Source organism: Podarcis gaigeae, assembly GCF_964106915.1.
Source record: "Podarcis gaigeae genome assembly, chromosome: 15".
In the NCBI taxonomy this organism is placed as follows: domain Eukaryota; kingdom Metazoa; phylum Chordata; class Lepidosauria; order Squamata; family Lacertidae; genus Podarcis; species Podarcis gaigeae.
This window is the reverse complement of record NC_139692.1, coordinates 43,670,520-43,692,400: the sequence shown is the minus strand read 5'-3', so window position 1 is coordinate 43,692,400 and position 21,881 is coordinate 43,670,520. Positions and strand designations below refer to the sequence as shown.

General features: G+C 48.7%; 1 protein-coding gene and 1 long non-coding RNA gene across 9 annotated transcripts in view; one reads left to right on the top strand and one right to left on the bottom strand.

The window, feature by feature from the left end:
• The window catches only part of SSH2 (slingshot protein phosphatase 2), a 122,461-nt gene that overhangs the window by 19,821 nt on the left and 80,759 nt on the right, over positions 1–21,881 (bottom strand). For 4 of the 7 annotated variants that reach the window (XM_083715000.1, XM_083714997.1, XM_083714996.1 and 1 more), the window contains 6 exons: positions 17,766–17,869; positions 16,023–16,087; positions 8,348–8,469; positions 5,632–5,700; positions 5,131–5,196; positions 2,140–2,334 (listed from right to left, as the gene is read on the bottom strand). In XM_083715000.1, coding sequence (XP_083571126.1) covers positions 2,140–2,334; positions 5,131–5,196; positions 5,632–5,700; positions 8,348–8,469; positions 16,023–16,087; positions 17,766–17,869 — 621 coding nt within the window. Of the gene's footprint in view, positions 1–2,139; positions 2,335–3,362; positions 3,823–5,130; positions 5,197–5,631; positions 5,701–8,347; positions 8,470–16,022; positions 16,088–17,765; positions 17,870–21,881 lie in introns of those variants that run through there. The other 3 variants (XM_083714998.1, XM_083715002.1, XM_083715001.1) reach the window with 3 other exon arrangements.
• LOC310832962 overlaps positions 5,923–21,881 on the top strand; it is a 184,813-nt gene continuing 168,854 nt past the window's right edge. For both annotated transcript variants that reach the window (XR_014558481.1, XR_014558482.1), the window contains exon 1: positions 5,923–6,448. This is a non-coding gene — a long non-coding RNA (uncharacterized lncRNA). The remainder of the gene's footprint in view (positions 6,449–21,881) is intronic.

The window sequence follows — 21,881 nt, the reverse complement described above, 5'->3', positions numbered from 1 at the left end:
CCAACTCTTATCAGCACCCCTGACCTTTGGCCATGCTGGCTGGGGCCAATGCAGCTCCCACCCCACCAACTCCTGTAATACAGCCTCAGCACAATACTGTGTGAGACTGGTCTGCCTCAGTATGTTTCTGGCATTCTTTTCACTTATATATTGCATTTATACCCCATCTTTTCTCCAAGGAGCTCAAGGTGGTTCTTCCCCTCCTCATTTAACCCACCACAATAATCTTGTGAGGTAGGTTAGGCCGAGAGAGGCAGTGACTGGCTGAAGGTTGCACTCAGTGAACTTCATGGCTGATTGGAGGTTCGAACCCTGGTCTCTCCCAGGCCCTAGCCCATGGGTAGGCAAACTAAGGCCCAGGGGCTGGATCCGGCCCAATCGCCTTCTCAATCCAGCCCGCGGATGGTCTGGGAATCAGCGTGTTTTTACATGAGTAGAATGTGTCCTTTTATTTAAAATGCACCTCTGGGTTATTTGTGGGGCATAGAAATTCATTCATTTTCTTTTTCAAAATACAGTGGTACCTCGGGTTAAGTACTGAATTCGTTCTGGAGGTCCGTTCTTAAACTGAAACTGTTCTTAACCTGAAGCACCACTATAGCTAATGGGGCCTCCTGCTACTGCCGTGCCACCAGAGCACGATTTCTGTTCTCATCCTAAAGCAAAGTTCTTAACCCGAGGTAATATTTCTGGGTTAGCAGAGTCTGTAACCTGAAGTATATGTAACCCGAGGTACCACTGTATAGTCCAGACCCTCACAAGGCCTGAGGGACAGTGGACCGGCCCCCTGCTGAAAAAGTTTGCTGACCCCTGCCCTAGCCCGACACTTTGACCGCTACACCACTGAATCTCAGGGCCAAGGACAGACAGGGAACCCCAGTGAGATGTACCAACCACCGCAGCACACTGGGCCTCTCCATCAGAAGCCATCTTGCAGCCTGAAGAGGTCCTGTCCAGCACAATTTTGCCAGCAGATGCTACTGTAGCCTGGCCTGTAATTCTGCCCCTCCACCTTGCTTGGAAAGGTAACAGGCTCCACGCTTCCTGATATGGAACGCACCACGCAGCCAGCAGCACCCGCGGGTGCATTCCAGCAGCCTCTCTGGCCTTATCGCTGGTGGGTAAAAATAGTCAGGGCTTATCAGCAAGGACCGTAGCACTCTGGGAATAAACACCTCTCATCCATGTATATATGCCATCGTCCTGTATGTGAACACAGCCTCTGGCTGGATCAGACCAAAGCACACACACACACAGACATATCCCGGCTAGATGGATATCTCTGAGACCACCAGCAGAGATACGAAGCAATGTGGCCACAGCTGAGTCTGAAAGCCAACAAATGAATGAATCTAACAGTAATAAACAGTATTGTGGAGCGCACAGCTCCACAATAACATGGAGAAGGGCTTTTAGTGTGGCAGCCCCTGCCCTGTGGAACAGCGCCCCTGTCGAGATACGACTGGAGGCGCCCAGCACATGTACTTGCCAGAAGCAAGGGAATACATTTTTGTTCCCCCAATGGATAACTGGGTCTTTGCCACAGACTTCCACTTTGTCAAGGATTTAATCTTGTTTCAAAAGTGCTTGCTGTTTTTGTGTTTTGAAACTACTTCTAATGATGTAGAAGAACGAATCACGATGATGAGGATGATTATAGCTGGCTGAGGGATAGGCCTTGCGAAACAAGCCCAGCTGACAGGCGAGACAGGCTGGCAGAAAAACCAGCATGCTTTCAAACCCGCTGACCTTTGACATCCGAGATGCATATTTTCCAAGACCCACCCTATCAATTGCATTGCAGGAAGTTGGGACTAGATGACACTCAAGAGTCCCTTTTTTGATGGCTGTCAGAGGCAGCAATGTTTATGAATGCCTGTTGCTGGAAACCGCAGGAGGGGAGAGCATTGCTCCTGTGTTCGAATCCTGCTTGTGTGTTTGCCATGGGCACCTGGCTGGCCACTGTGAGAGCAGGATGCTGGACTACTAGACTGACTACCGGCCTGATCCAGCAGGTCCGTTCTTACTTTCATGACTGTTATTTGTTTTAATGTTGCACCTTGGAATGGCTGCAACCTGCCCCGGGACGTTAGGGTGGAAGGCAGGTAAGGAATCAAAACCGTCCCCAGCCCTACTCACACGTCCGTGAAGAGGGCAGGCGAATCGGGTCGGTGGGACTGGACATCTTGCATGGCGTTCCATTCGTTGACGGAGGACTGGTCTGAGTTGATGTGGCTCTCATAGTAGCTGACCCATGTGAGGAAAAGGCTCCCCGGGTAGTAGTTGTTGATGCGAGCCACTTCGCAGGCCTTGTGGAGACTCTGCAGGGCAGACCTGGATGGAGCAGGTGGAGGAGGGAGAAAATAAAAGCAGAGGAAAGAAGTCAGGGAATCAGGAACAGCCAGAGGGCGGAGAGGGTCCACAGCTGAGCCAGGGAGAAATGACATGCTTAACTGCTGCTGTTGTTATCATTATTATTATTATTATTATTATTATTATTATTATTATTAAAAGAAACTGTATCAACCCAAAGAAAATACGCATGATTACAAAGTAGGAAAAATAATAATTTGGAACTGCTTTTCCTAATACATTCAACATTTTATTAAATAAAATAAAATGGAGATCTCTCTGTTGCTTCACAGAAATGTCTGGTCAATCATATAGCCTATCAAAGGTACCTGGACTCCAAAGAGATGCAGCCAGGCTAGGTTACTGGTTATTGGTATAAATGCATACTGTAGCTGCTTCTCTGCTGGGAAGTCCTTCTGATTGTGCTATATAATCAACGAAGTCAAATGATAAGGTGCAAAACTTGTCTTTTGCTTTCCACTAAATAATCACACTTGGCTATTAGTATGCATCAACTGGTAAACTTTTGAAAATTAGAAATAAAAAGTAAACAGCAACAACAACACTTAGCTGTTAGTATTGGCTATATTTTTTCCACCTTTTGAGGCAAGAGCACCTCTAAAGGAGACCTATAGGGGAGCTGAGCAAGAAGGGAGCCCCACGCTCAATACCTGGATTCTCCAGTTACACCTACAACCCACACCACACCCACCACTTTCCTCCTATTTCACAGAATGCAATTGCTTTATTATATATAAATAAAAATAAATGTAGCAAATGCTGCTTCATTCTGCATTTAGCTGTGATTCCTGCATTGAAGGGGACTGGATGAGACGACCCCTTGGGGGCCGCTTACAACTCTGCAATTCTATGGTTCTATGAATCTCCTAGTAAGCTTCTGGTGGGGCGGGATGGGGGGCTTTCTTCTCCTCCCCACAGTTTTCCAAAGCCCAGTCTGACAGCCAGCCCAGAACACACGCTGCACACAAACAGGCAATGTCCAGTCTCACATGGTGCCAAATTCTTCCCTCGGCATGGAAGGCAAGGCAAGTGGCCGTGTTCCTCCTCCAGGGTCCAAGGCAGCAAATGTTGGGAATGGCAAGCGAGGAGAATTGCTCTTGTGCTCAAGTCCTTCCTGCTTGTGGGTTTCCCAGAAGAGACATCTGGTTGGCCACTGAGAGAACAGGCGGCTGGGCCCCTTTGGCTCTCGTGATGTCCCCATGATGTTCCCATGTTTACGTCCCTTCCTGAGAGCTGTTGAGCTCGGAAGGGAGCCACAATGGGTTGAAGCCCATCACGGGATGTGCTGTCATTTAAAAATGTCCCGAGACGCTTTCTAAGAAGGAGCCGCTCCACCTGTTTTGAGCTGGCGTCCTGACTCTCTGCCCGGGACCTGAAAGATCTAGGTCAAAAGCAAAGACATGAAGCTCTCCCACAAATACATCGCAAGCTCAATGGGTGACACATTTCGAAAGAGCGAAAGCGATCCTGAGTCAGTGAATCTGCAAACTTGTCAGAAGAACCCTACTGAGAGCTGTCCTATAAAGGAGAAGGATTATCCAGCAGGCTTAGCAGGCAAAACCTGGACATATAAAGCTCTGCCTGGTTCTTTGGATGCCAAAGAGAATCCCTTATAAACGTCACCCAGAGTTTAGGTCGCTCTGCTGAAAGGCCAGTTTCATTGGCAACTTCCTGACCTTGAACTGTTCCCCCATTCCAGCTAGTCACTGCAATAACCAATACTTCACTTTTAGCAACTGGCACCTGTGTTTGCTTCCTCCTCTCTTCTGTCCTCCTCCCTTTTTCCTTGTATGCCGTGTCTTTTTTAAATACATTGTAACCCCACAGACAGGGGACTCTGGTTATAAATGCTTGTATTTAGGCTACTCTTTTGGACATTAGAGCTGTAAAACAAATATAAGGGCTCTAAAATCAACCAACCAACTAACCAAGCAACCAAGCAACCAACCAACGCAGAGGTAACAGAGGGCTCCATGGTAACCATAGAACCACAGAATTTTAGAGTTGGAAGGAACCCTTTGGATCATCTAGCCCAGGGGTCAGCAAGGTTATACTTGCCTGGGCCGGTCAAGTCCTGTGGAGATCTCTCTGTGGGCCGGATTGCGTGTGTGCGATTTCCAGCACCTGGGCATGCGCAGACGCGATTTCCAGCACCTGGGCTGGCAGCTGGGCATGTGCAGACGTGATTTCCGGCGCCACGGAAGTGAGTCCTTGCACCGTGCTGGTTTAGCGCAGTGCGTGGCGACTTGCCAAGCAGGCGGCTCAGTTGGGGGGGGTCGTGGGCCGGTCAAACTGCCCCCATGGGCCACTTGTGGCCCATGGCCTGCAGGTTGCCGATCCCTGATCAAGCCCAACCCCCTGCAATGCAGGAATATGCAGCTGTCCCGTAAGGGGATCAAACCTGCAACCTTGGCTATACTCGGCCAATTGGCGGGGTATAAATAATACAGTAAATTATTATTATAACACAACATTGGTGGTATACTGAAGATAGCCCATGGTGACTGCATTCCATCATTCTGGAGAGCACCAGTTCTGACCTAAGCGCAAATGAAAAGCAGTGACATCAGTCTTGGAGTAGCCAAGCTTCTACATAATGCAGCTGAAAGATGCACACCCAAGAGAGGTCCAAGGATCGTTCCAGCCTCCAAGGGCTTCTCATGAGCCTCCATTTCTGAGAATACTTCTTCCTTCCTACTCCAAAAACCTTCTCTATAAACTGTGTGTAAAAAAATAAAGGAACACAAATTCTCTCACCACATGGCTTGCACAGAGACAGGCTTAAAGATGTGCACCCGGTTATCTGTCGAGACGCTGAAGCCCCTGGAAAGGAGGGAAATGGAGACAACAGCCAGTCAAACAACACTTCAGCAAAGACGGCGGTTTGGACACTCAGTGTTCATCGAAAAAGGCCAGATGGGAGGCTATGAAAAAGGGCAGCCCCTGGACAACCTGGTGACCTCCAGATGTTGGCTGAGGCTGATGGGGAGTTGCAGCCAAAAACACCTGGAGGGGGCCAGATGTTGGTTCAGGCTGCCCTCCTGCCTCAGAAGGATGACAAGGGGGTCAGGGTTTACTGGAAGTTGCCTGATGGTTCAACACTTGGCCAAGAGCCTTCTGAAACATTTACATGTAGGTCACACTCAATAACGCTTCCTGCATTGCAAAGCGGGGCAGGGAAGGAGAGAGAAGAGGAGGGCTGGATGCCTTTTTGCACGTTCATAGCAACACAAAAACCAGACAATCACAGGCTCTTACCCATCGCCATCCAGATGAATCAAGGCATCGCTCCAGAGTGGCAGGACCAGCCCCATTGTGCAAACACTGCTGTGGGAAACAAAAGAGAGGGGAGGACGACGATTTAAACTCTGCAAGAGAATCCTTTACAAAAAGAAAAAGAAGGCCCATGGGAGATGGATGTTTCAAAGCACTGGAACAGACTCCAGCATACATTGGCAAGCTGGAAGGTGTGCAGAGGAGGGAGACCAAGATGATGAAGGGTCTGGAAACCAAGCCTGATGAGGAATGGTTGAGGGAGTTGGGGATGTGATAGCCGTCTAGAAATATCTCAAGGGATGTCACACGGAGGATGGAGCAAGCTTGTTTTCTCCTGCTCTGGAGGGTAGGACTCGAAGCAATGGATTCAAGTTACAGGAAAGGAGATTCCTTCTAAACATCAGGAAGAACTTTCTGACTGCAAGAGCTGTTCCACAGTGGAACAGTCTCCCACAAGAGGCAGTGGACTCTCCTTCCTTGGAGGTTTCAAAACAGAGGTTGGGTGGCCACCTGTCATGTATGATCTTGTTGAGATTCCTGCTTTGCATGAGGATGGACTAGAGGATCCTTGAGGTCCCTTCCAACTCTACAATTCTAAGCTTCTATGAAAGGACCCAAGTTAGTTTTGGCCGATACTTTAAATGGGTCTACTCTGAATGGGACTAGCATTGGATACAACGGTGACCCCCTGGAGGATCACAACATTATTCATCGGTGCCTTTCCCCACAGCCAGGAACCTCCTGCAATGTCTTTGTCCGTGCAAGACACATTGACAAAGGACTCCCTGCTTTCATCCTGGTAGGCTCAGACTGTTTTATTGCTTTGTGATAAGCGCTCTCTCTCTGTGGAAGGTAGAGAATGAATGATGAACAGCCTATCAATTGCCCCTTGAGTAGCTTCTCTCAATTCCTTGCTGTCGGTTTCTGTTCCCACAAAAAGAATGAAGGGACAGGAAGAAGATTTAATTACTGGTTCTTTCTCCCCTCCCCACTTTTTCATGAGTTCATAGCTCTACGTGGGGCTACCTTTGAAGGTGACCCAGACAGAGGGCCTTCTCGGTAGTGGCGCCCGCCCTGTGGAATGCCCTCCCTTCAGATGTGAAGGAAATAAGAAGCTATCTTCTCTTTAAAAGACATCTGTTTAGGGAAGTTTTTAATATTTAATGCTGTATTGTTTTTAACACTTGATTGGGAGCTGCCCAGGGTGGCTGGGGAAACTCAGATGGGCGGGGTATAAATAAATTATTATTATTATTATTATTATTATTATTATTATTATTATTATTATTATTAAATAACGATAATACCAGACAAAATTTTTCTCTAACCTGGAGGAAACATTAGGACTCAGAGAGTGAGAGACAGAGATAAATGCACATACATTTTTCTTATTATTTACATTATTGGTATTGTTTCCACTGTCAGTTTGGATGCAGGACACCTTGGGCAGTTTGTTGGAAAGGAGCCATGTAATTTTTTAAAAAATGGTTAACCAACAGAGAGGGTATCACACACAGGCAGAGTCTACCGACAACCCCACCCCCTCCACAAAAAAAACCCCCCAGCCACCAGGGGAGGTTTTCTTAAAGGTAGAGATGTGTGTGTGTGTAGGAAATGAGATTAACTCATGGAAGTGGGGGGGGGGGCGTGAGGAGAAAAAGGGCACCTCTGAGCAGCTTCCCAAAGAGACTGGAGATATTTTTAGGGATCTCTTTCACCTACCACTTCCACCAAAGCCCCCAGCAACAAGGCTAAATTGGGTTTGTAAATACTCAGTGGGTCAGAGGGGAGGGATATTCGGTGTCCGAGGAAGCAAGCAAGAGATACGTAAGCAGGGCTGGAAGGGATGGGAAAACTTATTCCACGCACCAACACCAAGACCAAACAGAAATGGACATTGGGCTGAACCACTTTATGCCCAAACTAGAACAGAACAGGGAACAGGGCCAGGGTTTTGCAGGGGTGCCAGACCAGGACCTGGGAGAGGAAGGTTCAAATCCCCGCTCAGTCCGAAAGCTCAGTGGGGTGACCTTAGGCCAATCCTTCCCTCTACCCCACAGGGTTGATGTGGGGAGAAAACCAGGCACACCATTCTTGAGCTCCTTGGAGGAAAGATGGTCTACTCATTCATTCAACCTTTTATTTGTATGCTGCTTTCACACACACACACAAAATCGAGCTCAGAGTGGCTTGCAACAAAGAAAACAGGGTTGCCTACGTAATAAATGTTATCCTTCAATGATGTTTCTGAAAAAAATATGATCAGAATTAAGTAATTTTCACTCGAGCTCATTCGAAATCTCACCTGCTTTGAGATTTGTGCTGCACCAAGAGCCTTGAGGACTAGAAATTTGTGCTCTGTGGCAACACCACTTTGGTGGTTGTTGTGGGAAGGCTCCAGCACTCACACTGAGGACCTGATTGGTGATGCTCCCTCTTAAGCACCCTTGTTTTCTAGACAACATGGATTCTTTGGCTGTGACTCCTGTGTCGCAGGGGGTTGGACTAGATGACCCTTGGGGTCCCTTCCAACCCTACAATTCTGTGATCCTAGAAATGCTTCAATCCGTCCTTCAGAGGGAAACAGCTCCAACCCCCCCCCCCCCAATGATCTGACAGCCCTCTCGGAGAACTTGCAAAAAAATAAGATAACAATTGCACATCCTGGTCAGCTCTCTCACTCTGATTCACCACACACCTGTCGTTGCAAGAGAAGTCCATTCCCAGGACGATGCTTTCCTCGGTGTCCTGCCGCCCATTGGTTGAGACCACCACCATGTATCGAGTCCGGTTCTGGTACGTGCTTTCCAATCTCACAGCCTGGGAAAAGAAGGGGAAAAGCTTTTCAGTTGTTTGTAGAGCCCACTCTCCATATTCTACACCGGGGCGGGGTGTCAATTGATCTCACTGCTGTCTACACTGGCTGGCAGCAGCTCTCCAGGGTTCCAGGCAGGGGGTTTTCTCCCAGTCTCACCTGGAGATGTCATTGGGGACTGGACCCAGGACCTCCTGCCTGCAATGCAGGTGGATCTGCCATAGAGCAATGGCGCTCCCTGCATCTCTGCCAGCCTGAGAGAGGGGAGACGCATCTGCCACTGGTCTCCAAGTACGAGCCAAAGCCCACGGAAAAAGGGCTTGGAAGGCCAGCAAAAAGTGTTTGGCAGGAAAAGGGTGCCATCTTAAAAGAAAACAGTGACTCAGTGGGCAGCAATTCTGCATCAACATTAACTCAAGCCCAGGGTGCCAAGAGCACGCAGAACCCAGCAAATCCCCTAAACTGTGCATGTCTGCAAAACGGTTTCCCCTTGAAAAACAGGGCATCTTTGACTGCTGGTGCCTGTAGAGGAAGCAAGGTCTGTGCCAGTGCAGAAAACTCCTTGAGCTACGATTAAGACTGCATCAAATCCGTGGCCTTTCAAACCTCGCTCTGCAGCCAGGAGGCTTGCTTCCTCTTCTTAAAAAGAAACAACGAAAACAAACCCAAAACCTGAGATTATCTCGGGATGTTCAATGCGGCATCCCAAACTCATCTCCCTACTGCTCTGCAACAGAAGTGGGATGCTGAAAACCCCAGATTGCTGCAATTACACGAAGTCTTTTTGAGCTGCTGGATAAAGGGAATAGCTTCAACCGGCGTGTGTGTGTGTGTGTGAGTGTGTACCTGCTCCGGACCTCTGGACATGCCCTGGAGAATCCCTCCATCCTTCAAGGAAACTAGAACTTCCCCCATGATCAGAGAGGAAAACTTCGGCTTCATGTACTTCATTGCAGTGGGTTGGGCTGGATGACCCTTGGAGTTCCCCCTCGACCTCTACAATTCTATGATAGGAAATAAGCCCGCCTATGAACAACAGGAGACGGGCGCTTGGCCGTACGGACCAAGAATAGCCGGCGAGGTTCAGCTCCAGACTGTGGAGGAGCTGAGTCAGCACAAGGAAGACTATATATGCCAGTTCCTCCCCCCGCCGGCCCCCGGTCTGCTTCCCCATCCTCATGCCAAGTCGGCAAGATACGTACGGGCGCTGACGCGGCATGCCAGGAAGCCAGCGTCACGCAGCGCAAGCCGCTTACAAGAAGCCAAGAGGAACTTGCCTTGTGTGGCCTGAAGATGCCCCTGGGCAGGGGTGGGGCGGACCCCTGGCATACGGCGCATCCTTTTTCTTTTTACAGCCTCCTAGCTCAACTCCAGGGACATTTGCATTCTGCTTGATGTTTTCTGACCTCACGGACTGCAAGAGGAACCACGGCACTGCCGCAGAAGGGACGTCTTGATTATGCTAACTGGCCCATCTAGGGTGTGTGGATTTTATTTTGCCCAGAGGAGCCCAACCACAGAAAGAACCGCTTCTGCTAAATAGTCGTGGTTCTTCTCTAAGAATTTCCTGAACGGGAGGGCCCTGGCGGGGGGCCTGAAACCTTGAATGGGCTCCTCCAGGGCAGGCTCGAGGCTACAGGAAGTGGCACTCCGGCACCGGTGTAAACCATGCAAGTTAAACACCGTGCCTGAACAAATCCCACCCCAGAAACCCCTCAGGAGTCTTATGTGGCTTAGCTTCCAACTGCGGAGAGCTAGAAACCGTGGTTTTCCCCAGGAAGGCATGGGGAATCTGCCCCCAACGCCCGGTGGCTTTTCCCTACAGATCTGTGGGACAAAACAGAGCACCAGCTTCAGTTATGAATGAGTACATGGTTTTATTGTACTTCCTTGGACTTGCCAGTGGGTACAGCTGTCCCGTGAGGGTCAAAATGGAGCATCATTGTCCAATAGCAGTGTAATTTGGGAAACTGGGTGCCAAATAGGAGGAGGGCTGACCCTGCAAATCCTGCTTGCTGGGGGCTTTTTCAAATGAACCCATCTGGTCACTGGTGGAACAGAAAACCAACACGGGCAGATATATTTTAGTTAAGTAGCCGGTGTCAGCCTTAAGAACATAAGAAGTGTCTGCAGGATGAGGCAATGGCCCATCTATCCCAGTATCCTGTTCTCACAGTGACCAACCCGATGCCCCAGTGGGAAACCCGCAAGCCAGACCTGAACACAAGAGCAACTCTCCCCTCCTGCGGTTTCCAGCAATTTTTATTCAGAAGCACGGCTGCCTTCAACCGGGCAGGCAGAGCACAGCCACCCTGACTAGTAGCCATTGATAGCCCTCTTCTCCACTGGCCTTTTTTGAGCCAATGGGCACACGAGGGCACGGCATAATAATAAAAACAGTAAAGGACCCCTGGATGGTTAAGTCCAGTCAAAGGCAACTATGGGGTTGTGGCGCTCATCTTGCTTTCAGGCCAGGGAGCCGGTGTTTGTCCTCAGACAGTTTTCTGGGTCATGTGGCCAGCATGACTAAACTGCTTCTGGAGCAAAGAGACACCGTGACATAAACCAGAGCACACGGAAAAGCCATTTACCTTCCCACTGCAGCAGTACCTATTTATCTACTTGCACCGGTGTGCTTTTGAACTGCTAGGTTAGCGGGAGCTGGGACAGAGCAATGGGAGCTCATCCCGTCATGGGGATTCAAACTGCTGAACTTCTGATTGGCAAGCCCAAGAGGCTCAGTGGTTTAGACCACAGCGCCACCCGCGTCCCCATGGCATAATAGCTGCCACCCATAAAAGAGCAAAAAAGAGAGAGACAGGACCACAAATTGGAGTGGGCCTGCCCTCCCCTCCTTGATGGGGATATTTACACCTCTCCTGAGAAGGGAAGGGAGAGCAGGCATCCAATCCTGGCTCCCAATGAAATATGGGCATGTCTTAGGGGTGGGGTGTATGTTCAATGGGGGAGAAGCTGAGCCACTTGTGTAAACAGGAACTGAGCAGTAAGAGCAAAAAGCCCCTCTTGTGCATTGGTTTTTTTTAAAGAAGGGGATAGTTATTGAGACCTTTTGCAGGTATGTTAGGCAGTATGGATGGCCAGGCAGTCACCCACGGGCACCACGTTGGCAACCCCATGGTTTAATGTGATCCGGCAGGGCTTTATACAGTGCAAGGCATGTCCTGCTATGAAGCCAGCAGACGCTAAAATGGGAAACACAGCTTCTTTCCCCTTAACTCTCTATATGGACTGCAGCTTCCTGCTGGCTCTCCAGCGGCCTGTCGGGCATCAAGTGGATTAGCGTAATCTAATTTGCTTTGCTAAACCAATCTGGGCAGCAATAATTAGCAGGGTGGTTTTGACATAAGATCACTGCTAAACAGAGATCGGAGAGGCCAAAAGGGACGGCCTGCCCTCAAGCTGCCGAAATGGGATTTGCTGAGCAAATTTCTAGGCCTGGCAGGAGGAGGAGTCATCCCCCTCCCTGCTCGCTGTCGGGTGTCCTTCCAAGAGGGTGGGTGGGGACACACGCAGTCCAAAGAGGCGGCTTTGGACCCAGGGCCCTCCAGTCCAGGAGGTTTAAAAATGCTGCTTGTACCACTCACAAAACCGGCCCACCGGGTTCTGCTGCTTAGGTATGTTTTGCAAACTTATGAAGCAAAACTTCTGAAATTTGTCTGAGCATATGCATATCCCCATGGGGCTTAAGATACAGCATACTAGACCCATGGTTTAAAAAACGAATTATTTTATCTGTCCTGGTCAAAGCTATTGATTGGTCGGCTGCTATGTGCAAGTCTCACGCAAATAGCGGAACAGCAGATTCTGCCCTGCCAACCTAAGAACCGCCTTCAAATTGAAGTGGAGAAGGCTCCAATGGTTTGGGGGCATTTTTTACCCCTTGCTACGAAATAGTATCTCCCACCCCTTGTGAAGATGGCTATCTGTCAGGGGTTCTTTGGCCAGGATTCCTGCATTGCAGGGGGTTGGACTAGATGACCCTGGGGGGGCGGTTTCCGTTCCAACTCTCTGTTTCTATGATACAAAATCGGTTCTGCATATTCTGGCTGAGAATTCCAAGACCTGGGGAAAGGCCTTTTCCGTTCCTGATACCCAGGGTGCCTTTAAGCCAAATTTGAACCCAGAACCTCTTGCATGGGAAGTAGGTGCTCTGATCTCTCAGAGATGTTAGCCAAGAAGTCCACACTTTGCTGTAATGATTCCTGCCCAGCAAGCAGGCTTTCTATGGGCATACGCCTCCCGACGCACCAAGACGACTCAAAACAGCATTACAGGTTTTTGGAGACCCAGGTCTCCACTACTGTGCCCTGAAAGGCCACCAAAAACTACTCTTCAGGAAAAGCAAACAGGGCAGATTCAACATATAGGAACCACTCTCTCAATCCTCTTCCCTACTCAAGTTTGGGAACTGAGTGTAAATATAGCAACTTCCTACTGTTATCTGCCCGTTAACCGGGGCTATTTCTAAACTGGAAAGCTGGCTTGGACCACAGAGTTAGGCGTCATTTCTAGGCTCTGACCAACGTCAGCACTTTTTCCATAATCCAGGAAAGGACAAACGTTTCCTCCGAAAGGGCCTCATCCCTGGATCTCGGAAGGGCTGCACAGATCAAAGGGCGTGCTTAGGGGAAAATCAATAAATCCCAACTCCTCTGCCAAGGAAAGATGAGTTCTGAAGCTCATCTAAACGTGCCTGCTCTGTATTATCTATATAAAAGCACTTCTAAACTGCTTAGCTTTTTTTAAAAAAAAATCTCTTTAGTGGCAGACAAAAACAACATGTTAAAAAGCAGCGTTACATAAAACAGGAATCCAGGAACAACAAGGTCAATTCTTATGGGCTGGGGAAAAAAGGAAAATATATTTAAATGACGTTTGAAGCATCTGGTGGGTAAGGCATCACATATGACCATTTTGGGGTCACTGCCCTGTGATGTTTGCAGGGCGTGGTACCACAAGTAAGATTTCTCTCCACTGATCTAAGCAATCTCACAAGTCTACAGGGAGCAGACAGGAGGGAGGGTCTTTTCAGGCAACCTGGTCCTGAGTTGATAATGGCCTTGAGCATGGCAACCCAGGAAGTGATGCTCTCTCACGGCAGAAACGGAAATGAATTCTGCCTCTGGCTGTTGCAGGTGGCAGGCGAAGAAGTCCCACCTCCCAGACACTGAATGAAGTACTTTATTCTATCTACCCTGAATCTTACTCAGCTTCACTTGATGTCCATGAATTCTAGCATTACAGTGGTACCTTGGGTTAAGTACTTAATTTGTTCCGGAGGTCTGTACTTAACCTGAAACTGTACTTAACCTGAAGCACCGCTTTAGCTAATGGGGCCTCCTACTGCTGCCACGCCACTGGAGCATGATTTCTGTTCTCATCCTGAAGCAAAGTTCTTAACCCGAGGTAATATTTCTGGGTTAGCAGAGTCTGTAACCTGAAGTATATGTAACCCGAGGTACCACTGTACAAGAAAAGGAGGAAAAGCTTTTCTCTACCCATTTTCTTCTATTGCTTTTATACATGGAGGTAATTAAATTTGACCAGGAGGCAACACCGTCTTCTCAAAGCCAGTCCTTAACACTCTTTAATAAAATAAAATAAATAATAATAATCGCTAATCAAGTCAGTTCTTTGGGCATCCAAAGAAAGAATACCTTCCTTTGCCCAGGGATTGGCCACTCAAAAGTTTCCCGCTACCCCTACAACTCCGAGTATCGACTGACACCCGCCCAGCACAAACAGGAGCGGATGATCAAAGAGTGACCCCAGCATGACTTTGGCGCTCCCAACTTGGTACTGCACAAAGTGGCTCCATTGTCCCCGTCTGCGACCCCTCGTTCTCCTTGCTTGAAAGCCCAATTTATCAAAAAAATAACCCAAGAAAGCTACCCACGGAAAATGTACAAAGCAGCCAGTGATAGTGCAGAACAATTGATTTGCTGATCGGTTGGGAGCCGGCGGCGGTGCGGAGCACACCCCAACCACCCGATGAGCACTAACTACCAGTAGAGGTTTGCCAAGAGACTGGGTGGGATGGGGGGGAAGATGGGGTCATGACTTGCTCCTTAAGAAGAGGCGGCTGGATCAGGCCCATGGCCCACCTAGACCAGCATCCTGTTCTCACAGCAGCCAACCAGATGCCCCAATGGGAAAACGGCAAGCAGGATCAGGGCACAAGAGCAACTCTCCCCTCCTGGGGCTTCCAGCAACTGGGATTCAGAAACATCGCTGCCTTCAAGTGTGAAGGCAGAGCCTGGTTAGGAGCCATCAGTAGCCCTCTCCTCTTCCATGAATTTGTCTACTTCTCTTTTAAAGACATCTAGGCTGGTGGCCATTGCTGCCTCCCGTGTGAACAGGTTCCATAGTTCAACTCTGTGCTGCTCGTGAGAATATGAAGTGGTTCTAGGATTTGGCAAACAATCAGAAGAACATCGGAAGAGCTCTGCATCTGGATCAGGCCACAGGGCGGTCCATCCTGTCCAGTCTCCTGTCTCCAGCGCCGAGGGCCTTCTGGCAGTTCCCTCATTGCGAGAAGTGAGGTTACAGGGAACCAGGCAGAGGGCCTTCTCGGCAGTGGCACCCGCCCTGTGGAACACCCTCCCATCAGATGTCAAGGAAATAGGCAGCTATCTTCTCTTTAAAAGACATCTGAAGGCAGCCCTGTTTAGGGAAGTTTTTAATATTTGGTGCTGTGTTGTTTTTAACACTCGATTGGGAGCCGCCCAGAGTGGCTGGGGAAACTCACCCAGATGGGTGGGGTATAAATAATAAATTATTATTATTTATTATTTATTATTATTATTATTTACAGTGGTGACTTAGATGCCCCAAAGGGAAGCCTGCAAGCAGGACTTGAGCCTTGTAGGAGCAGCTCTCTCCCCTCTTGAGAGCCCCCTCAACTGGTTCTCAGAGGCCTCAAACACATTAGGGAGAATATAGTCACGATGGCGAGCAGCCACTGGTGCCTGCATCTGCCCTAAATTTGTCTAATCCTCTTAAAAGTGCATAGGAAGCTGTGTATGAACAACACGGGTTCATCTAGCCCAAGCAGCATCTCCTCTGACTGACAGCTGCCCTCCACAGCCTCTCAGGCCAGGGAGGGGTCTGCCCCACCCGCTGATTCAGAGATCCTTCCAACCACAGATGCCAGGAATCCAACCTAGGGTCTTCTGTATGCAAATGCCTACTCTGCCAGGAAGATGTGGGCTGGCTGCTTCCAACTCACCGTGGTTATTTATGTATTTATTTGCATTAATTTGTTCTGATTTTGTTCACACTAAAGGGCCAGGAAGGGCACTGACTGCCCTCCCCTGCTTTGAGTGCCAGGGCTTTTTGTTCATTTACCACTCCCAGAGTTTCAGGAGAAGATGCCTGCCTGTTTGCTGAGTCAACCATGAGGACTAGAAGCTTTAAAAACAGGGATTCCCGAGGTTCTGAATTCTGAGCTCCACAACTCTCATGGGCACTTTACTACAGCAAGGCACCCTAAGGCGTCAGCCAAAGAGCAAGGAAAGGACATGTGTGTGAGACTTACCAGCCTGATGTTGTCCTCTGGACGGAGCAGCATGAACATTGCTTGGAGGTGTTGCTGGAGGTCACCTGGGATGGAGAAGGAAGGGTCAAGGTGCAGAGCCTGTTTGGTACAGTGCTTAGAGTGTCAGCCTAAGACCAGGCTCAAATCCCCACTTGGCCATGAAACTCTCCCTGGGTGGTCTTGGGCCAGCGACTACCTCTCAGCTTAACCTACCTCACAGGGTTGTTGTGGGGGTTAAATGAGGAGTGGGGGAAGAACTATGTATACACCGCCCTGAGCAACTTGGATAAAAAGGTGGGATATGAAAGCATTAAATCAAACAAACAAAACACAAGTTCTCTCCTCCAAATCCCAAACATTTCCGTGTTCAGGCTTCAAGGCCCACAGAGAAGGGGTCCAGCAAATATCAGCTTTGCTTACAAGGCCTTGCCACCACCTCCTCCTCCTGAACCCTGGTCTTCTGGCATGTGTAAATGACAACGCAGAGAGCTGCAGAATGGCGAAGGCAGGAGGCAGTAAGAGATTCTTTCGCCTCCTCGACTTCAAACCGCAAAGGAAAGTAGGAGCCTTTTTTTTTCGGAGGCTGCCGGGATTCCTCCTCACCACAAAGCCAGGCCAACACCGCCCCGCCGCTGCGGCCACATCCCTGGTGAGTGGAATTCTGGATCATGGACAGTTCGCTGAGGCCGGCCCATCCATTAGGCAAACGGATATAATTGCCTCAGGTGGCGGCTGCCGCAAATGCTCGCAGCAGCAGCACCATAGTTCAGGAAGACCTTCCAGCCAGGGAACATCATTCAAGGAAGGTGCAGAGCAGGGTATGAACAGGGGAGAGTCCTGGGGGAGGCACCGGGGGCCATATTTCAAAGAACCATGGAATTACTGAGTTGGAAGGGACCACAAGGGTCATCTAGTCCAACCCCCTGCAATGCAGGAATATTTTTGTTCAACGCGGGGCTCAAACACACAACCCTGAGATTAAGAGTCTCATGCTCTAACGACTGAACAATTTTACAGACAAACCTGCCCCACTGGCTCTAAGGCTCCCCCCCCCCCCATTATAGAAAGGTGTTGTAGGCTCATAATGTTTTGGAGCAGTAAAACAAAATGTTAACATATGACCTTTTCTGGTTTGGGGAAACAGTTTTTAAGGAAGCAACGCCGCCGATTTAGTAAACAGTTCCAAAACAGGCTATCATCTGAAAAAGCCTGTTTACTTGAGCTGTATGCAGAACGTTCACAATGATTATACTGTATAATTACAGAAAGTAAAATAATGAGTTTTAATTTTATTTCAGGATTACTTGGGTATGGTTTGTTTGTGGGTAAAGCATAATTTCAGGGTGTTAATTATAGTAGAAGGTTAGACTTTACAACAGATAACTATATTGCTGGATCTTACTTTTTGACAATGCGGAGGGGAAAACGACACTGCTTATTACTGAAGGAGTGGTACTGAATTATTCCTTTGTATGCTTGCGGGATGTATATAAAATCTGAAAATACTTAAAAGTGCTTAGAGAAAGCCTTTCCCTAACCTGGTGCCCTCCAGCTCTTTTGGACTACAACTCCCATCAGCCACTTGGCTGATGGGAACTCTAACCCCAAACCACATCAGGCTGGGGGAGGCCGGTCTGAGGCCATTTTCCTGGGCAGCCCAAAATAGGCAAAAGAGAGAGAGAGAGACCTGGGTCTTTTTGATTTCGGGATGGGGCGAAGGTACAAGGAAGGGGGCGGTATTACCTGCATGCTTGTTGCGCCGGTGGCTGATCCTGGGGGTCGAGGATCCATTTCCACGCGGGAGGAAGAGGGCAGCACCTTTTACCGTGAGAAAACTTTCGCTGATGCTGTAAGAGGGAAAGAGAGAGAGAGAATTAGCTAAAAGGGGAACAAAACCTCATATATATAGTCCGTTGGGGGAAAGCATGAAAGATCCTGGACCCAGAACAACAGCACTGTTGTCATCAAAGTGGGGGAAGAACGGGGCATGAAATCAGCCTCCCTCCCCTTTTTTGTCACTCTGGGGTGCTTGGGGCAGAGTGGCTGTGGGGCTCACATGTGCCCCCCCCCCAATCTCCATCACCAGTTCCCTCCCTACACACACACAGTCATCACAGTGCTGCAATCACCCTGAAGCGACAGTGCTGTGCAGTGCTCAGAGTAGCAGGTCCACAGAGACCTGGGTCCAACCCTGCTCTGGGTTGACCTTGCACCAGTCGCTCTCTTTGGACCTCCCCTGCAGGGTCGTTGCGAGGTTTTATTAAAAGGCAGAGGGACGGGGACATATGCAGCCTTGAGCACCCGGGGAGGAAAGGTGGGGTTGCAAATGTTCTTGCTATTTACGAGGGGCCCCCACAACATAATAATAATAATAATAATAATAATAATAATAATAATAATAATAATTTATACCCTGCCCTCCCTGGGCTCAGGGCGGCTAACACCAATAAAATCACAATAAAAACATAATAGGGGGGAATAAAACCAATTTAAAATGCAGGTTAAAATGCAATTTAAAACGCAGCCTCATTTTAAAGTAGCCGATAAATCAAGACCCATAAGGGGAAGGAAACATAAGGGTCAGACTGAGTCCAAACCAAAGGCCAGGCAGAACAGCTCTGCCTTGCAGGCCCTGCAGAAAGATGTCAAGTCCCGCAGGGCCCTAGTCTCTTGGGACAAAGCGTTTCACCATGTTGGGGCCAGTACTGAAAAGGCCCTGGCCCTAGTTGAGACCAATCTAACCTCCTTGAGGCTCGGGACCTCCAAAGTGTTGTTATTTGTGGACCTTAAGGTCCTCCGCAGGGCATACCAGGAGAGGCGGTCCCATATGCTGAAAAGTGGCTTCACCGTATGCGGGGTCAGACCATGGTGAGGTTTGAGTGCATGAAGGGGACACAGGGTTGGCTCTGGGTGGAGAGGAAGGACCACAATGAGACTCTCTTGCACATACTGTATTTTTTGCTCTATAGGATGCACCAGACCATAAGACGCGCCTAGTTTTAGAGAGGGAGAACAAGGGAAAAAAATTATCTCCCTCTCTGCGCAGGGGAATCCTGTTCTTGCAGTGCCCAAATGGGAAGCAGGCCAGCAGCAGTAACTCTTGCCACTGAGGGTCCTCAGTAAATGCCATTCAGAGGCCACGTGCCAGTCTGATGGGGATTTTGATGCCCAGGCAGCTCTACAAATGTTCTGCAGCAGCAGCAGCAGCAGCAGCCTGCCTTTTGGAAATGGTTCTTTAAAACAAACACACACACACACGCAAAACAAAAGCCACCCAGACATTTAAGGTGGCTGGCTTCTCAAATGCCCTATTTTTATTTGAAAAGACATCTGCAATTTGTTGCGAAATGCATCACAGCTGCCCTGTCTGTGGTTAGAAGTCTCACTCTTCCGCAGAAGCCGGGGCCCACGCTCTCTCTCTCTCTCTCTCTCTCTCTCTCTCTCACACACACACACACACACAAAGTTGTTGCTGTTTTGCTTTGTGTTGTGTTGTTTTTTTTATTTAAAAAAGGGGTCAATCAGAAACCACAGTGCTAAGCGATCCAGACTCACCCCGGCGCTGCCAAAAGGACTCCCATGCTTTAAAAAGAGAGAGAGAGAGAAAACTCAACTCGGCCAACATTTAAATGCTCCCAAGAGAGAGACCAGAACCTCTCCTCCTGCCTCCCCCCCTTTTCCTTCTCATGTTTAATGAACCGGGCAAGTCTATTTGGCATCTTCAGTGGGGTTTATTTAAAGAAAGGGAAGTTTAATTAAAGCACCCAGCCTGCTGCAAAAAGAAACCTATAAAATTTATTTATTTTTATTCTGAGAGGAGGGGAATTAGATAAAGAGCAGGCCAACTTTGCAAACGCTTCCTGGACAAATGCCTGGAAGGAAAGGCTCTTGGTTTTGTTTTTGCATTACTGCAATCTGTTGTGAGCTGCCCAGAAAATCATCTGATGGAAAAGTGCAGCGGAGCAGCTCCAGAAGAAATACATTTAGGACTCTTAGGAAGTTCAGGAACAGGAAAAACACAGCTTCAAAAGTACGTGAGGTGAATTTTTTTTATTATTAATAGGAATTATTAGGACTGAGAGACAGAAATGTGTTACTAGCAATAGCATGGCAGTGCCATTTAGTAGCCACTGATAGACCCTTTCCCTAATCAACCTTTCAAAGCTAATGATCACCACCACACCTTGTGGAAGTGAGTCCCACCGGCTAATGACTCTTTGCATCTTTCTAAACCTTTCTAAACCAGGGGTGGGGGTGGCCAAATCTGGCATCTGGTCAGCCACAGGGAGAACAGGAACTGGACTATATGTCCCCCCTTCGGCCTGATCCAGCAGCCAGGCTCACCTCTGATCTTCCTTTGCACCCTTTAAGCAACTTGTAAGAAAAACACAGGACCAGTAACATGTCAAAAGCAGAGGACGGCTAACAACGGTGCCACGGGCCATGAATCACCTTTCATTATTGTGGCTGAATCATCAACATTTATGACCTTATCTAACCATTCTGCTTCCCACGTCACGGAATAAACACTGCCCCACCCCACCCCGGATGGTTATCGAGCCTTGGCTTCTCAAAAGCTCTGGGCATGAAGCCCACAATCCGGCACACCTGAACCCCATCTCCAGGTGAGGAGCTCTTGACTTCCAGCGAGGAATCTTGCCTAGCATGACTTATAACGAGACCGAGAAGAGAGGGCCAAACCAAGTGGGATTTCTTTCAGGGTTGATCCACATCAGCTTCTAAACTGGCCTTTCCCAATCTGCCCCATTCTGGATGTTTGGGACTACAGCTCCCATCAGCCCCCAGGAAGGCTGCTTTAAACAGGTAACAATTTTGCAATGCTGGTAAGAGGTGGACCCCCAGACCAGAGGTTTTTGCTCCCAGGTGGCATGTACAGCAGCTGTCTACCTGTTGGCTCCCTACCCTAATTCAATGCTTCTCTTCTTTAAAATCTGCATCTTCTGCAAAGCTCAGAGTCTCATCTCCAGCCCCAAGTTTTTGTTCACATTTGCTCCAGACCTCTCTCCTTCCTTCTTCCCTCTCTCACCTTCTGTACTGCCAAAAGTTAGACTGGGAGTTCCTTGGGGCAGAGGCCTCCTCTTGCTGCTGCTCTGCAATGCGACACAATGCAACACACACACACACACACACACACACTATTTATCCCTTCCAGATCTCCTTGCCAACTTCAGAACTGGGTGGTTTCTTATCAGAAAATGTTCAAAAGGCTAACCAGCACACAGTCTCCAAAGAAGGCCCTATTGGAGAGGCTAAGTTTTGCTCTTAAGAATGTGGAAAAACAGATTATTCGTGCATAACCAGAGGCGGGAGGTGAGAAGACCCGAGAAGGTCAAATGAAGACAAACAGAATTAACAGAAAAGCAGCAATTGTCTTCAATACAAAAAACAGGAACCCAAAACGGGAGGGACAAGGAAGAAGACCCAAAGCAGATTATTATGGGGCAGAGTTGCAGAAATATAACCCAGCCTCGTAGCTCGCCTGGAGCCAGGTGAAGCAGAACGCACACCTTTGCATCGGCTATGCAAATCTGAGCACGCCACGTATCAGCTTCAGAGATAAGCCCCAGGTGAACACTGGCACAGATTGCTTATTACTCAAAAGGAAAGTTTGCACAGGAGGCATGTATATGAACGGCTGCAAATCCACAAAACAGGATGTTGCACTGGTTGGAGGACTTGTCCCACCCTTCACACCACAGGCTCTCTTTTTTTGCACTTTCACCAAGTTTCTAGCCCTCGTGATGTGCTTAGAAAGCTTGCAAGCGTCAGCGGAAGAAGATTGGAAGAAATTTAAAGATTACCTACAGAAATATTGTAAAATTAATGAACGTTAGAATG